The sequence below is a fragment of the Phaseolus vulgaris genome, chromosome 6 (genome assembly GCF_051622355.1).
Source record: "Phaseolus vulgaris cultivar YP4 chromosome 6, ASM5162235v1, whole genome shotgun sequence".
NCBI lineage: Eukaryota > Viridiplantae > Streptophyta > Magnoliopsida > Fabales > Fabaceae > Phaseolus > Phaseolus vulgaris.
Genome location: NC_143503.1, coordinates 32,566,587 through 32,584,617, shown reverse-complemented (window position 1 = coordinate 32,584,617; position 18,031 = coordinate 32,566,587). Strand labels below are relative to the sequence as shown.

Genomic DNA, 18,031 nt, shown 5'->3' with positions numbered 1-18,031 from the left:
GCCACTCAATTTATCTATTTTTTTTTAATTTATTTACTCGTTTTTAATTTCAACTTTTTTCTAAGAAATTGGATAAGAGATTATGTGGAAGGGGGTGTTTGAATCTTGTGGCATTCCTTGCTCATGGTCAATAATTGTTGCTTAACTATCTTTTGATTGAATCCCAATTGTAAAATATTTACATGTCTCTTATGATAGTTAATTAAAGACTGAAAGTAAATGGAGAAGGTAATCCAAACAAATTAAGAATAATATATATGCCTTGATTTAATGTGTAATAAAAATTAATTGCAATTAAATATCATTGGTAAGGTTTTCAATTTATATCATCTTGATTTACTATTTAATTAATTTTATATTTTCAAATATGTGGGCCATATTTTTTCCTTGGCAGCAACAGCGTCCAACTTCTTGGAATTGGTTTTGGATGTCTCATCGAAGTCATTTTCCATTTCATTTTGCACATTATGTTCTAAACAACCAGTGACATGTCAGATAACTGTCATAAAAATGAGATATATTTGTTACGAGAGAGGAGTGAAGAAGAAATATCAAGATAATAAGCGATTATTTCACTTTTCACACAAAAATAAGAAAAAAAAATGGAGCATAATTATATAATTATTTGTGTACATAAGTATTTTAATATTTAGAAACTTTAAAATAAAATTAAAAAAACTTCGTAATCTTATAGGTAGAACGTCTTACATTTTTTTATAATATATTTGATAAAGTGTCTCACATGATATTTAATATAATTGTTTTTACCGAAAATTTAACCTTTCTTTAGTTTCTTGTTTTCTAGTATGTTTTCTATATAGTTTTAGTTTAGTAAATAATATATTTTTTATTATTGTGTTCTTTCTTTCCTTAATTCTATAGCATAGTATTGAACTTTGTGATTCTGACCATTACTTCTACATCCTTCTTCTTCTTTTCTTTTTCTAATTATTTTTTTTCTCGTATATATAACATTTACTTCTTTGAGTTTAAATTTGTTATTGACAAAATTCATAAACTTCTCAAATTCTTGAATTATCTTTTAAAGTTCACTTATTATATTATCAATAACGATATTAATCATAATTATTTATATTACGGGTAACAAGATTATTTTCTTGCTTGACTTCTTACATCAATATTCACATCCATTTTAATAAAAATGGTTGGTCTTACATATTTTGCTCAAATCTTAGTCAAATTTAAAATGTAATTATGCTTCTCAAAATCATGTTTGTATCAAGAAATTAAAGATTCAACTACATGCTCTAAAAGAATGATAATTTGTTGAAAGGTTTGTCTTCTTGACTTAAAGAAATGTGTGGATGTGTTAGTTGCTATTGATTCTTCTATCTCATACTAAATATATATCTCAAATTTTACAAAAAAGTCAATATCCTCTAAGTATTTCATCTCTTTTATAGAAAAAGGGCTAAAAGTGTTTTTCCTTTGATATTAACATATAAAAATGATTTACGGATATTATATTGAATGTTTCAAAAGGAAGATTAGGAGACTACTTGTATTAGTGGATTTTTGGTATGTTTAAAGTGGTGTTTCCTCTTAGCCTATGTTATTTTTTACTCTTAAAAAATTCCTACTTGCTTTGAAAACATACACGTACATAAATAGAATATGAAATTAGTGTGGTCACTGATATATTTCTTGTTCTGTTAACAACAAGAAGAAGAACATCATGGAGTAATTTAATAGAGATATCATATTTCAAAAACAATTGGGAGAAGAACATCGATGAAGGTTTTTGACAAGAAAAAGTATTCAAGAAATGCCACAAGATAAGGCAAGTATTGATATTGATGTGAAAAAATCAATGTTAGAATTTAGCAATGCCAAATGGCACGTGCCTCACATGGCATCAATACTTTTCAAACTGTGAATCGGTGCTTTTAGGAATAAAATAATACGAAGACTCGGTTCTGCCAAACTTTATCTTTTAAATTCAACTATAACACTTTTCAAATTGTTCTCAATTTTCATAAATTATGGTGTTTTTGTTTATATAATAAATAAATCCCCTTGGTGCAATGAATCAAATAATAGGAGTGAAAATAATTAATTTACAAGCTTTACACTGATTACTGAAAAACTCAATAATACGCCCTTCAAATGGTGTTATATTGTAAATTCATTCTTCATTTGTGAGGAAAAAAGTACTGTAGATGTTAGTTTTAAATTAAGTTTAATAAAATATAAATTCTGGGTGTAAATTTCTAAATTTAATCAGAGCAGCATCAATTTTGTTCTTAAATAAATAAATCAAATAAGTGATATATCTTCATTAGAGAGAAGATAAAAACTTTTCTTCAAGCAAAGGGCACCTTGTTGCTTCTGATTTGGAGTACAAAACAAATAAACACCGACCTGTGTTATTCCGAGAAAAACAAAGTTTTGAATTCTCTATGTACTGAAAAAATACGTATTAAAAAGAAGTTTTTCAGCAAAGTATTATTCTTTTTTTATGAAACTGAATCATTGTTTATTTTGCCCCAAAATAGTTCCCAGATCACCAAAATCTGTGCAGAATCGTAATGCCTCTCAATCTATATAATCAAGTGAAATTAGAAATTTCAATAAAAATATAAAAGAAATATTATATTTTATTATTATTGGATGAGATCAAGTGTTATGATGAAAAAAAATATTTTAATTATACTTTTATAATAAAATTATTTTTTATATTAGATTACTTCTCAAGTTAAGGAAATTCTTCACTTAATTTTTTTTATATTATTATTCTATTTTACTCAATTATCTTTGTTTATTGTTTTTACAAATATCCATTTGGTTCTGATTTTCCAATCATTTATTTTGTCAAGTAAGAAAACAGGAGAAATGAACTTCTGACAAGAAAAAAAATTGAGATGGGGACAAAGGATGGGTTGTTTCTTACACACTATGGTTGAACGAGATGCTCTCAAGAAGGTCAACCAATTGGTGATTCCACCATTTGTGCAATAATCAGGTCCACCACCACTATTTTTTTGGTCAATACTTTTCTTGCAATCATAATAGTAATAACTTTTATTTTTACAGATTATTGAATACATCATAAGATTCAATTATTATCCTACTATTTTTAATTAGAGAAGCATTGAGTGTTACCTAAAAAAAATAGGAGGTAAACAATTTAATGCAAGAGAATTAAGAACAAAACTCATTAAAGGGTGATACTTGTCCAAAACATTGACCCAATTGAATATATGTAGAAATAAATAAGATCTCACGTGTAACTAAAACTCAGTAATATTAATGTTAGGCAATACTAAATGTTTGTGTTTCTTTTTTGTTTTCAACACCATCTTTTGTGTGGAAAACTGTCCAAATCGTTATCACTCATATATCAAGGTTGTAAAACTGAACATTCAATCTTGTTAGTAATAAAAAATTTAAAATAATTATTTTAAAATTCAATGGATTTATAGTACACAGTGGTAGTATAAAACGATTTTATTTTGTTAATATAAGTTTACACAGACAAAACTCGACGCTTATTATTATTACTATTTTGGTGGTTTTGTATGAAACAATATATTTAGATTTCATTCGGTTATTTTTGGGAATTGAGAAGATCGAATTTAGCATTAAGATTTGTGCATTGTGCTCCTATCTACACGTGAAGTCAAGTTACAACAATTTTATTTCTAATATTCTATAAACAGAAATCTATTGATCAAGGACGCAGATCACAAGTTATAGTTACACCAAAAAATCCATCCATTTGCACGATATATCTAAAGATCAAAACATTGCTTAAAACGATACATTAAAAAAATAAAAATATATTATACTCATAGAAGAAAGGGAATACAAAACTACTTATGATATTGGAAAAATAATCTATCAGATTAATTATGACTTTCAGCTCCTTCAAATAATTTTAAATTTAGTTCTTCAAATTTAAATTACTTTAGTGCTCCATTGAAAATAAAATACAACTTTAAACCCTAAACACAGAACATTACCCTAAATTCTATATTTTAGTCCCTTGAATTAAGTATTTAGAAACTATAATTGTTTCTTAAATTTTAAAGAAACTACACAAAGTTCTTCTAATTTAAAACCAAAACTAGAATTATCCCAAACTCAAATCATTAAAAGTAGTTTAAACCCTAAATCTAAATGCACTTCACACCACCGTTTTCTTTTACCTAAACAAAAAATAATAATTTACCAAGCCCAAACCTATCCTAAAATTTACCAAGCCCAAACAATTAAATTTAATCCATGCTCATAACTCTAACTTCTGAAGTGTAAACATTACTGCCCCACCCTTTCAATATACACCTCTCTATCATATCAAAAGTGAGTATTAAAAATCTAAGCCAACCCAAACCCCCAAAAGAACTACAAATTTCGAGCATAATAAAATATACAAAACTAAACATCTGCAACTGTGATATACTAACAGACTATTAGCTTAGAAACTATATAACACTATTCTAAAATTTGAATTTCAAACCAATTAAGTTATTTCGAAAATTTCGCCCCTTACATAAGGGGGCACTCTCTCCTTTCTTAATAATTACTGCAATCTCCTTTATAGAGATATGCACTATTATGTACTAATAATAGTAGTAATACCGAATCGAGCCTTAAATAAAACCATAAATTAGATAAATTATAGCTGCTATTTTGGTTCTGCAAACAAACAAAAGCACATCAGAAAAACATCTCCTGCTATGCATACTCAGTAAACTACGGGTCTAACATCGATCATTACAACCGGTGAGTTTAAAAAAACTGAAATCGGCACAAAATCTTTGAAAGGAAACCAGACTAGTAAAAGAAACCCAGCACTTTCCCACCAACATTCTTCCTCCTAGCTTCTTCATGATCCATGATGCCAGCAGAGGTAGTCAACACAATATACCCAAACTGAAACATTTGGGTAATTAATGGTTAGGGATCAACAATTAAATTGTGTTCAAAGCCTCTACGTGTACCCTTACAAAATTTACGATACAGACACAACATTGATAGCAAAACACGAATATATTAATGAAACAGAACAAACAGTATTTTAAGAATTGTAGCATAGCACTAATCTACTGGTGGGTTGTCTTAACTTTGATCCCGATTTTCAAAAGTTTACAGACATTCCAATTGTTATCTGTAGTACTAATACTTACAAAGATACAGATTGAAAACAGCAAAAAATTTCTCAAATAAAATGTGGCGTGTATCATTAAGCCATGATTTCATAGGTGCTCATTCTTGTATATGACATCTTCTTAAAATATAAACTCAATAATCTAAAAGAGAGATTCAGACTTCAGAAGGCAATTAGCTGAAATAATCATATGCCACTTAAATTCTCAAACTCTCCACAATGGTGTTATGTCAAAAATTGTAAACAATAAAGTTAAAGAAAACAACCCTGTTATTTTTTGCAAAAACAGAATACTATATTTTATAACGAGTACAAGAACTAAGAACAAGAAGATCTCTGATGTTAGAAAAAGAACGAGACTTTTGAGCTAACCTGTCTTGAGGGGAGTAACCTAGCAGTCCAGCCTTCAATCTCTTTGACACCCACATCAAAACGGGGGCTAATAACCCCACATTTGTTCAGTCTACCATTCAATTCAACGACGATTTTCCCAGATCTGTGATCGTCAACGTACTCAAACTCTCCAATGTACCCTAGAAAGAACCAAAACAACGAAAATATATAAAATAATTATGAAACAAGTAGTAATCAAATTAAGGTATCATCCAAAAAACAAGAAACATCACATACCATGCTTTTGCATCACCAAGAGGAATTTTATAATCACTTTTGAGGATGGCCTAACCATGACCTGGCGCTTCCCCCTCTTCTCGGCATTGTACATGCTCTTGAGAGCATCATTCAAGACACTGACCCTCACCATTATCACTGTGACCAATTTCATAAAAATTAACCAAACGGCATAACCATCATTATAAACAACAATAATACTAATCACAGTAATGTTGTATATGTATTATGATTTCATAATCATAACAGAAAAAACAAAAAAGCAAGGATTTCCGGCGAAAGGTAAAATTTTGTTAACAAGGTATCTTCTAAAAGGCTACCGCAACAACAAAATACAACACTTAAGGATCTCAACATGAAATTAAACACCAGAAATATGCTTCAGTATCTATTTCTTCATCATGAAAGGTAAGATAAGAAGGGGTAACAAAGAAAATCTAGACAACCCCTGAACCAAATTTCGTAACCGGAGAATAGGAATCAGATCTTACCGAGATAGTACAGTGAAGGCACAGAAACTGCGTGGGTGCGGAAGAAGACTAACAACGTAGGAGGCCACGAGTATAAAACAACTTCTACGCCTGTTTAGGGTTTGGTTAGCGATTAAAGGTTTTGAGTCCATGCAGTTTCTCCTTGTTGGACCCTTCCTTTCAGGCCCATAATTGTGTGGCCCATTCATTTACAAAAAACATCTTTGGACCAAAAATATTGGAAACCTAAGGATATTATACTTCCTTTCTCTCCTTCCATGAATAACTCATTTTTATTTTATAAAAATGAATTTGTTCAGAATATTTATTAAAAAATAAATAAATCGAACACATAATCCTACTTGTTTTAAACATGCAATGATATTTTATGAAAAGTGTATTTCATTTAAACATAGTTTTTCTTTTTAATTGATTTCTCTATAAATAATTAGAATAGTTGCCTTGAGAGTATTTTTAGTTATCAATCAATCGTTGATGATTTTATTTTTTTTTACAATATACAGGTTGTGATTTTTCTTAGCTTTGTATCTCTCTCAATCTATTATTTTTTAATATCTTTAATTTAAATATTAATTTAATTTTTTTTAGATGATATAAACCATTTATCATGAATTTGCAATATTATATAAGTCTCCCATCCTCACACAACCTTATGATTATTTTACAATATATTATTTTCTTTCTTTATCTCCTAGTTACCTCTCTTTCAAAATTTCTTTGTAGCTTTTTTTAGATTCTTACTACATGAACATCTAATTAAACTTTGCAAAATATAATTAACCTGTACTTAAAAAATATAAAATTATTATTAAATAATTTAGCTGATGATAAATTTGGTTTAATCATTTTTAAAGTGACATCAACTATTTTTAATTTTTTTAGTAAATAAATATTTATTTCAATTACGATTTAGGATAAATTAGTCAACATTTGTTTAATATACTAATTTAGTCAATTTTAATAGGGCGTCAATCATTTTTAACTTTTTTAATAAATAAAAATGTTTATACTAATATCACTGTGTCAGTTTAGTTGAATGTTAATTAAAATAAATAATATTAACGTCAATATAATTAACCTTAATTTTATATTTCAGATAAGTCAATATTAATTTTATTTATTTTAATATTTATAAGTTAATATCGATTAGTTAATATAAGATATCTTTAATATATGTTTAAGTTAGTATTAACAGACTCATTGTTGATTATATATCATAAATGTGTGCATCTTCCTGTTAAAAAATATTAATAGTAAATTCTTTTTAATTTATCTATATTTAAATATGACAAATTTTTCAACTCACGATTTATATATTTTTTTTATATAAATCTTTTGCACTCGTATCTTTCGTTCATAATCATATATCTTTTGATAATTATCTCATTCATTCACATCATATTCTTCATCGCAAACAATTTTTTTTTTTTTTGTTTTTATTTTATTTTGTTGAAGATGAAAATCTTGTACATGTTTTTTTTCCAAAATTAAATTAAGTTGATATTAAAAATATAATTTATTTAGTATCAGAACATTAATTCATTTCCATGTTAAAATTTATTTAATATAGATAGTTTAATTCAAAATTAGTGATTGAATAGTAGACCTTAAAAAGTTAAGATTAATGAATTATTGTCATGATTTTATATTTACACGCAACTGCAATTTTTAGTTAATTAACATCAAAATTTAATTATTAATGTAAGTTTTTAATCCACGCTGAATATCTATTTATTAATTAATATTAATAGTATGATGAAATTTTTAAAAAGATGAATTAAATAGCTTTATCAACTAATAAATTATTATCATTATTATTAACATTTCTGTAAAAAATAATGTCCATTATATGGTGTTCTTGATAGGTTATTTTTTGAATTAAAAAGGATAAGTCATTTTATTGGTGATGTTGAAACTAAATCAATACAATTTGAACTAAATATTGATTAATAGATATTCATGAAATGGACGAGTTAATATACTTAAACAATGATCATTTCATCTACAAGATAATTAACAGATATATCAATTGAATTTCAATACTTGAAACAAACTATGTGACACTTTCCAATTTCCAACATGTTATGTAATTTAACTTTTCAAAATAAGTTATGGATAAAACAAAATAAAACAATATGTACATATATAAATAAATAATATTAATAATTAATCTTTCTATTTGATTTCATCATTATATTTGTATGAAAACATTTTTCTTAAATTACACTATTCTTTATGAAGTTTAATTTTATAGATAAATAATTTATTTATTTTGTTATCTATCTTTCCTAAAAGCAACAAAAACTCATCTAAATAGACTTAGTTATATTTGGATTTAATTACGTCAACACCCTAACTTTTGTGACCTTTTACACTTTCACTCGTCATTGCTAATGGTGTATTTTCTCAAGTTTCAACTATATCTCATTTTCAAAAATTCTATACAAACACTCATTGTTTAAACTGTATATTGTCATTCATTTTTTCATAATTTATATGTAACCCATTAAAAACATGGTGTAAGTGTGATTCAAAAAATCCCAAGAACTATCATTGTAATTTAATCCTCCGTTTATTATTTGCATGATACCATTTTTAATGAAACTTCTAATATCAAAAGTATCTTTGTTTTCTTTATTAAACCACATAGTATCCATTTGCATTTTGTTTGAACAATGTTATCTGAAAAATATTCATGATCCATATTTACATCATATAACATTCTTCAAATAAAATGCATAACAAATTCTAAAATTCAAGAACATTAAATAACAAACAAAACTTATTAAGAAAAGATTTCACGCAAAATGGACAAGGAATGAGAAAACAAACAAAATGTCCAAAACTTCAAACCTTTAAATCTTTTACAAGGGCATGTGTGTTCTCAATGAAAAAGACAAAAACATTTTGGCCTTAAAAGTTTCATTAAAAACTATATGCACATCAAGTTTTTGTGAACAAATAACAGAAGAAAAAAATTATAACAACAACCCAATATTTTTGTTTTTTTAAACTACATTTACATTTACATTACATGTACACCCAAAGCTTATAATGAGGTACACGTGTAATGTAAAAATATATTATTTTAAAACAAAAGAAAAAAAATTATGTAGAAATTTTAAAAACAAAAAATTAAATTGCTACACATTAGGATCCATTTGGAGAAGAATTATAGAAATAAAAACAGATATAACCGATAGCAAGTGAAGTGGTTAAAGTTTCAACCATAATATTCGTAAATCGTGTTAAGTGTGTCTATCTTGTTACAAAGAAATTTATAATTAAATAATATAAAAAAATTATTAAAATAATAATATTAAGGGTTGTAATGTAATTATATAAAAAAAAATATGATTGTGAATAAATCATTGTTACAAAAGTTTTTCAAAGTAATCTGTTAACATCTGAGAGATTAATATTAGAAGAACCAAATTGACTTGGGGAAGGAGGAGGAACTTAGTAAAGATTAACACATTAATGGCATTGAGTGCTCTGAAAAATATTCAGTCAAGCTCAACCATTGTGTTACACTATATATGGAAAGGATATTAAGAAAGTAGAAAGAGAGTTCATATATATATATAACTCCTAAAGTAGAAACCAAATTGAGAATGCAGAGAAGAAATTAGAACATAATAATGAGAATAAGTATGGAGTATCTAATGATTTAAGGGCGACATGATGATGATGATGTGGTGTTACTATCCAGAATGGGAGTGGGGTGGTAAGGCTTAAGCTGGTTGCAGAGGCACATGTAGGAATAATAAAGAACACGTTCTTTGGCGCCAGTGCGATGGATGTTGTTGTGCTTCAGGAAATACTTGAGTTGTGCCAGAGTGCAGCAACCAATCATTTGGCTCAGTAACAAGAACAACCAGTTAATGTTCTTTTTCTTCGTATTTTCAAACGACGGTTGGACGCTGTTGTCTTCCCCGCAGCCCTCGCATCTTAGGAGAACCGGCCGCATCCAAACCTTCGGTGCCCTCTCGTGCATATTCTTCTTTTCCTTATCAATGAAGTTCAGCAACTGTGACAGATTGTTCCTCAAATCAAGAACCATCTCGAATTTCTTCTTGCAGCTTTTGCACTCGACCAAACCCTTGATGGCAAGAATCCTGTTCTCTATAAGGTAGCTGAAGTTCTGCACGGTGGCGCGTCGGTCCGTGGCCCAGGGGAACGGTGGAGGGATGGTTTCGCTCTTCTCTTCGAACGCAGAGCGGCGACGGCGGCAGCGGCGGGGTTGGGAATTTGAATTTGCTGGTATAGCGTTGTTGATATTATTAGTGTTGGAGGGTGTGCATGGTGCCCTCATGAAAATTTGGGTTGTTGGGAGAGAGGGTGTTGCTGGTCTCTTTCGACTATTAGATGAAAGGGACAGTGTAAGCAAATCTTCATTATCATTCTCATTGTTCTCACCATTTTCATGATTAGGGTTAGACATTGTTTTGGCTTAAGGCAGAAGAAGATGAGGACTTACAAAACAAAAAATATACAATTCAATTTGAAAGGTTTTATATATAACAAACTAAAATATGACCGTTTATATTTATCTGTTTTAAAAAAATTGATTCTTCTTAACTACTTCTCTTTATTCTCTTAAAAAAATATTATTTAATTGCACTTTTTTTTATAAAACGTAATTATAGAAATACTTTTTTTTTAATTTTATTGAAGGTAATTTCTTTTATTGTGTACATTATTTTTATTTTAAATAATTATTTTTTATTTTATTAACGGATGACAATGTTGATCAGGTTTAAACTGATTACTTTGTCTTTTAACATTAATAGAGATAATAATTAAGATAAATGATTAGTAAATTGCATGATTACTTTTGGTTATAGAAATAAAACCAACTGCATAAAGAGAGAAAAATAAATAAATAAAAAATATAAAAGAATGTACTAAAATAACATAGAGTATTAAATAATATTTGTAAGAGTACACAAATTTAACTTTTTAACACAGCTTAATATAAATATATTTAAAAATCATTAACTAAAAAATCATTTATAATCATTCTATTAACAAAAATAGGAAATAACTTAATTGGTAATGATAACTTTTGAGTTAAAATTTGAGTTGTTGAAATAAATTTCCAAATTTTCTAAAAAGTGTAATAATAAAGATTTAGTAGGAATATAAACAACTTGATTTTTTTGTGTACACAATCATCATATTTTTAAACCTCTTTTACCTTGTGTTTGTTTATGGGTGAGTAGTGTTGATGAATTTGATAGAGACACTCCTATTTGATTTCATGCATTTACAAAAAATATAAGTGTGAATTTTTTATGAAATTATTCATTTTTCATCATGACATGAATGAAAAAAAAAGAAGAAGAAAACTACCTAAATTTGAAAAACAAAAGAAAACATCATAGTATTACAAGTGATAACAAAGTTCCATTAGTAAAAATGGGGTAATAGATTATCATATTGCGTAACTGACTATTGATTTGAAATATAAGTCACATCATTAATTATACTTGAAAACATAATTAATTGTGTGAATTATATTTTGAAGTATAATGGGTTATACAATTTTGATAATTGATTTTCTTTATCTTTTATTTGAATATATCGAGACACTACAACTTTTTATTTTTATAATATTTTATTTCAAAAAATATATTTAAATATTAAATTATTTTTAAAATATATTAACTTATTATTATTATTAAATATAATCAATTATATAATTTATATATAAAAATTATAATAGATTATAATTTTATTATAAAAATTATAAATATTATTAAATATATATATATATATATATATAACGGATTATAACTTAAGTTTCTAATGTATAATAGATTATATATAATATAATAAAATCAAAATAATATTAAAAACATAAAATTTATTAAATAGTACATAAAATTTTATGTAATCAAATTATTTAATAGTATTATTAATAAAAATAAAAATAAAATAATTAATGATAATTACAATAAGTATAATTATTTATAATAAAAAAATAAAATTATATAATAGTAATATTAATTATAAATATAAAATATTATTATTATTTAAATTTAATATAAAAATTACTTTTTTTTTATAATCATAAACATTTAAATATTATTTATTTTTATGTCATAATAACTTTTTACATATGTCATATTTTCTTAACTGAGATAATATATTATAGTAGTTTCAATTCAGATTTTATATACAAATAGTAATTTAAATTTATTTTTCAAATAATTTTTATAACATGAATAAAATTATAATCTTACATTTTTATTAATTAAAAAAAATTAATCAACCACACTCGTCACATTTATACAAACTTTTATAAATTTATCCTCAATTTTTCTTATTTCAAACAATCTAATTTTTACAAATTTTTCTTGATTCTCAAACTCTATTGATTTGAACAAAACATTAATAAACACAAATTCACATTAAAGATTTACTTAAATATTCTTTGACTTCAAAATTTCATTCCCAATTACTACAATTACAATGAATTCAACTTTTACTCTTAATCTAATGAATTCAACTTTTACTCTTAATCTTACTACAATTTTTGTTTGTTCTTGGAACACTAAAAAAACATCTAAGTTATCTACAGAATATTATAACTTATATCACTTGACTTTCTTTTAAAGAAGTCCTTCATCTCGTGCTTTAATTGATAAACAAATATTAACTAGTTTCATATCACCCCAAATCAACAACATACACATACAATCAAATAATTTTAAAGTAACAACATTAACATGTTTTTTTAAAGCTTTCATGTTAGGTATCATTATGCAATTTGACATTTCAACTAGATTGACACCTCAAGTAATAACAATCATCTGTCATCATATGAAAAAAAATATTATTACAAAAAAACATAAATATGGGGAACTAAACCAAAACTCATATATTAACAAAAACGATACATAGATAGATTATATCTATTCATAACAAAATCTAAGAACCAACTAGATTGGAAGCCTATTAACATGCTTGTTTAACATAAAATGTGAGATAAACTCTTTTAAAAGTCCAAACTCAATCATTAACTTTGTTGTACCATATTTTAGGTTTTAAGAGTTTGATGATTTCATCTAGTCATATAAATATTTTTTTAGTGAATAGACTTTATTTGATAAATGTCACAGTCTTATGTCGTAAATAGGTAGATCATTTATCATATCTTCAAATTTTAGTAAAACATCTTTATTTTTCTAAGAGTACTTCAAAACCTTTTTTTCTTTCATTCTTTTTGTTTTGGTTGATAGTAGGTTACTCCAACATCAAAAGGACATCAAAACTCTCTACAACTTGCTAAAAGACTGAATGCCTTCAAGTATGAATCCATTGTGATTGTCAAGAGGTCATACTTTTACCCATAAAAAACTTGGAACTAATTTTAGGATTTTTTTTCAAAAATAAGTATCTCATATCACACATTTACTAGAACCATTTGACTTATTCACACGGAAACAAATGTGAAAGCTTCCAAAAAAACAACATCAAGTCACATTCTCAACTATTACCAACCTAGAATAATGCGGGTTGCTATGCCGCGTATAGGTCCGTCTCGCATAGGTCTGTCCCGCGTAATGAACTCAGGCTGATTTTTGTGTCCTGTTCCACATAAAGGCCAGCTCGCACACAATGTTTTTTTTTAAACAAAAAAATCAATAAAAATTTGTTATTTTTTGTTATTGAAATTTTGAATATAAAAGAATTGAATCAAAATATTTGCTATGTTTTACCTTTCTACTATTTTTAGTATCATCTTCCTCAATTTCAAACTCATAAAGATTAAGATATATCGGAGAATATAAAATAAACATATAATCAAAAAATAATTTTAAAAAATTATTACATGTAGAATAAATGATAATAATATTTAATAATCAAATAATCAAAACTGTGTAAATTAAAATTAATGGTTCAACCAATATAGTTACGGTACAAAATAAATAGTCATCGTACAAAATAAATTATGATCATACTTCTATAATGACTTCACTTTTTTCTTTTAAAAAAATATCATTTAATTGTATTCTTTTTATAAAACATAATTATAGAAATATTTTTTTTAATTTTATTGTAGGTAATTTCTTTTATTGGCAACATTATTTTTTTATTTTAATTATTTTTTTGAATTTAAAAGATAAAATCTTAAGAAATTGTGTACATAATAGTTAAAAGGAATCGTGTAACAATATTAACATGTTTGTTTGACATAATAAAATGTGATTTCAGCTGGACTCTTTTAAAAGTCCAAAGTAATCTTTTAAAAGGAATTAACTTTGTTGTACCATATTTTAGGTTTTAAGAGTTTGAAGGTTCATGTAGCCATATAAATCTTTTTTAATGAATAGATTTTATTTGATAAATATCTCAAAGCATTCTTATGTCCTAAATAGGTGGATCATTTATCATATCTTCAAACTTTAGTAAAATATCTTTATTTTTTATAGGAGTTATTTTAAAACTTTATTTTCTTTATTTTTCTTTGTTTTCTTCTTATAATTTATGTTTTTGTGGATTGCAGGTTACTTCAACATGAAAAGGACATCAAAACCCTCTACAACTTACAAAAAGACCTAATGCCTAAGTATGAATTCAATGCGATTGTCAAGAGGTCATACTTTTACCCATCAAAAACTTGGAAACTAGTTTTAGGAATTTTTTTCAAAAATAAGTATCTCATAACACACATTTACTGAAACCATTTGACCTATTCATAGAAAACAAATATGAAAGCTTCCAAAAAAAACAGCAACATCAAAGTCACATTCTCAACAGTTACCATTATAGAACATATAATCTACAAAGCAACAAAAATAAGATTTAATGAATCTATCACCCATTTAACATATTATTAGAGTTAGGATTAAATTCACTTATGCATAAGTTTCTTTACTTGCTATTCTTTGCCAGACAAAACTGCTTGTTATAAATGATGGCAGTGTAAGAGTATCACTACACGGTTACTGAACATTCCAAAGATTCTTCTGTTTATTGTATCAATTTTTCATAAATGAACTTTTACAGAGTCAGGGGCACAAAATGTGATAGTTTTAGTCTTTCGTCAACCCAAATCAATAACAATCAGATAATCTTGCACATCCGATTTCAATAACAGACATGCATATTCTAGTGGTGGAAAACAACCTTCACTTGACATGTTTGACAAACCAGTTCAACATGTCTTGATGCGCCTCTTTTGCACTCTTGACAGCAGCTTCATCATCATCATTGTACCGCACTGTCCACCCATGCGTAACACCAGGGAATAGTTTCACAAAGCTCTCAAACTGATACAAAAGCATGAACAATTTGGAGTGAACACTGCACATATTGATAATTTGACTATGATAGTAACAGAAATTAGATAATGTGATCACATAACACTATTTTAGTGATGATATATGATTATTTAAACTTAAAAGAGTATCATAGCTCAAATATTGAAAACATTGTAACTCATTACACTTGGACAATTTTCTAATTAATATACCTAATACCTCACAATGTCACTGCAGCTACTTTCATAAAAAGGCTGCAAACTGTTATTTTAAAGGAATTAAAAGAAAGTAAGATTACCCCAGAATTTCTCACCTCAGATTTTGTAGACAGTTTTTCTTCAACTTGCTTCAACCTTTCTGGTGGGAAAAGATGGTCAATTTCGGCTCCCAGGATAGCAATAGGAACCTTGGCCTCTGTAGTAAAACAAAATAAAGTTTGTCAAAAATCTTTGAAGTTATTTGATTAACTACAAGATTGAAAAACAAAAGTTTACCGTTAATTTCATCATCTGAGATTGGACCGGGATGAAGAATAACTGCAGCCTGAATGTCACTGGAAATTGCCAATTTGATTGCCACACCCCCTGCACATAGCTAATAGGTTAAACTATTTCACTTACAAACCCTGAACCCTTTTATCTGTACAACTTATATTGTCTTAAAAAATTTCATCTTGTGAATTGACACGATGAAGTTGACTAAAGGAAAAAATTTGGTTACCTCCCCAGCAAAAACCAGCAGCTCCTATGGATTTAACACCTTTACTCTTAAGATCAGCAATTAGAGGTTGGGTATCTTCACATGCCTTATCCTATAAAAAAACATCATATTTGCATAAACATTTTGTTAAGCCCAGGCAGGTGTTTGATGAACTTACGTATAAATTAAAATTAGTTTATGCATGAATTAAAATCAATTTTTGTCATATTTTAAAAATGTTTATGCAGAATTTCGTTCCATCATACCAGTGTCACAAAGTGATTATACTGAATGGTATGTTATATGAATCAGTGAACTAGATATAGGAAATAAATAAACAACTGCAGTTGTAAGCATTGAACTGTTTACAAACCTTTCCATGAGCCTTTCGCCACGACTCTCGATCGAACTTAGGATTATGAAAGTCAGCATAGTCACCATACAGAAGATCAGGAACAACAACCAAGAATCCAGATGCTGCTACTTTGTCAGCTAGTTTCCTTTACAGTGAGAGAATGTCAAAGCTCATGGCAAATAGTTTCATACATTAAATCTCATGAAGCAATGAAGCATTAGAGTCCAACACTATCAGCTAAGTTAAGTGGTCAAATATATAGTTGTCACTCAGATAAAACATTGTCAGTGTTTACAAATCATTTTGTAGCATAACTTCAGGAATCTTGTATTCTTGTGCAAGCATGCTAGTTGAATGAGGAAATCATGGAAGAAGGAATTCAATATTTATTATTCATCATGGGAATTTTCATTTACCTTAGATTTGGTGCTTCATACCCTGAAATAATTCCAAAACAAATAAGAGTTAGATTATAATGGAAGTATCTTCAAAAGGTGATATTTTTTAATGATTCCTCCACTTTCCTTGAAACAAAAGATGAGTGAAGATTTTATAAATGGCCTATTATTGTTTGGAGATAGCCCAGATCCAGGATTGAATCAGCAACATATTGTTGAACAGTAGGAAATAATATTAAAATAAGATTATTGTAAAACAGGTTGAAAGATATTGGAGATGGGTTTCTTACCAAATATATCAGAAATTAGGATGAGTGCCAACTTGGAATCAGGAGATCCAGTGACATAAGAACTAAGTCCTGCAAGTTCTTGGATAGTTCCTGCTCCATGGATACCTGAGTTCAAGTTAGGTGGGTTCTGAAAACACTGAGAACTTGACATGGCCAGAAAATATGGTATTGAGGAATTAGGATTGTTCAGATTGTCTTGTAAGAGAACAGAAGAGAAGAGAAGCCTTATTAATGGATCCGTGGAAGGAGTTGACTGAAAATGGTTTCACCAAACACTTTTACAAACAATATAAGAGCGTATCGCGTCACTGAATACCTCAGACAGAGAAGGTTACATTAATCATTGTCAATGTCAACTCCTCTTCCAAGATGAAAATGACAAAAAAAGCACAAATCAATTTCACACTTCAAACTTTTGGAATGTGGATTTTACTTTTAAATGTTTTGTTTTTTCCTTAAAAAACTCTACAAATGATATTGATTCTGACATATACTCGTTTTTTTTGTATACTTTGATGCAGATATGTACGTGCCAATAATGAATAATCCTAGCACGTGAAAAATTACACCAAAAGAAAATTTGAGAAAAAGAATAAAATATGAAGCATCACTTAGGTAGGAATTGTTATTGTGGAAAAAAATATTTTTTTACTGCAATTTATTTAATTATCTTTTCTGGATAATTCATTTATTAAAATCACATTATGTCAATAATAAACGGAGAACACAATAATACTTTCTTTTTTAACTACACTCTTTTTTTAA

The 18,031-nt window shown here is 27.3% G+C and overlaps 3 protein-coding genes across 3 annotated transcripts; all 3 read right to left on the bottom strand.

Annotated features, from left to right (window-relative positions):
- Positions 1–4,613: 4,613 nt before the first annotated feature.
- On the bottom strand, positions 4,614–6,384 carry LOC137832296 (small ribosomal subunit protein uS8z/uS8w). The gene is made up of 4 exons (XM_068640374.1): positions 6,253–6,384; positions 5,762–5,899; positions 5,504–5,664; positions 4,614–4,896 (listed from the first exon to the last, which is right to left on the bottom strand). The coding sequence occupies exons 2-4, from the start codon at positions 5,892–5,894 to the stop codon at positions 4,798–4,800; spliced, it is 393 nt and encodes a 130-aa protein (XP_068496475.1). The 5' UTR covers positions 5,895–5,899; positions 6,253–6,384; the 3' UTR covers positions 4,614–4,797.
- A 3,538-nt stretch (positions 6,385–9,922) lies between these two features.
- On the bottom strand, positions 9,923–10,696 carry LOC137833560 (uncharacterized). The gene has a single exon (XM_068641902.2). The coding sequence runs from the start codon at positions 10,694–10,696 to the stop codon at positions 9,923–9,925; it is 774 nt and encodes a 257-aa protein (XP_068498003.1).
- A 4,514-nt stretch (positions 10,697–15,210) lies between these two features.
- Positions 15,211–17,722, bottom strand: LOC137832283 (endo-1,3;1,4-beta-D-glucanase). Its single transcript, XM_068640348.2, has 7 exons — positions 17,267–17,722; positions 16,995–17,016; positions 16,597–16,723; positions 16,245–16,335; positions 16,019–16,108; positions 15,838–15,938; positions 15,211–15,533 (listed from the first exon to the last, which is right to left on the bottom strand). The coding sequence occupies exons 1-7, from the start codon at positions 17,415–17,417 to the stop codon at positions 15,393–15,395; spliced, it is 723 nt and encodes a 240-aa protein (XP_068496449.1). The 5' UTR covers positions 17,418–17,722; the 3' UTR covers positions 15,211–15,392.
- Between the last annotated feature and the right edge of the window lie 309 nt (positions 17,723–18,031).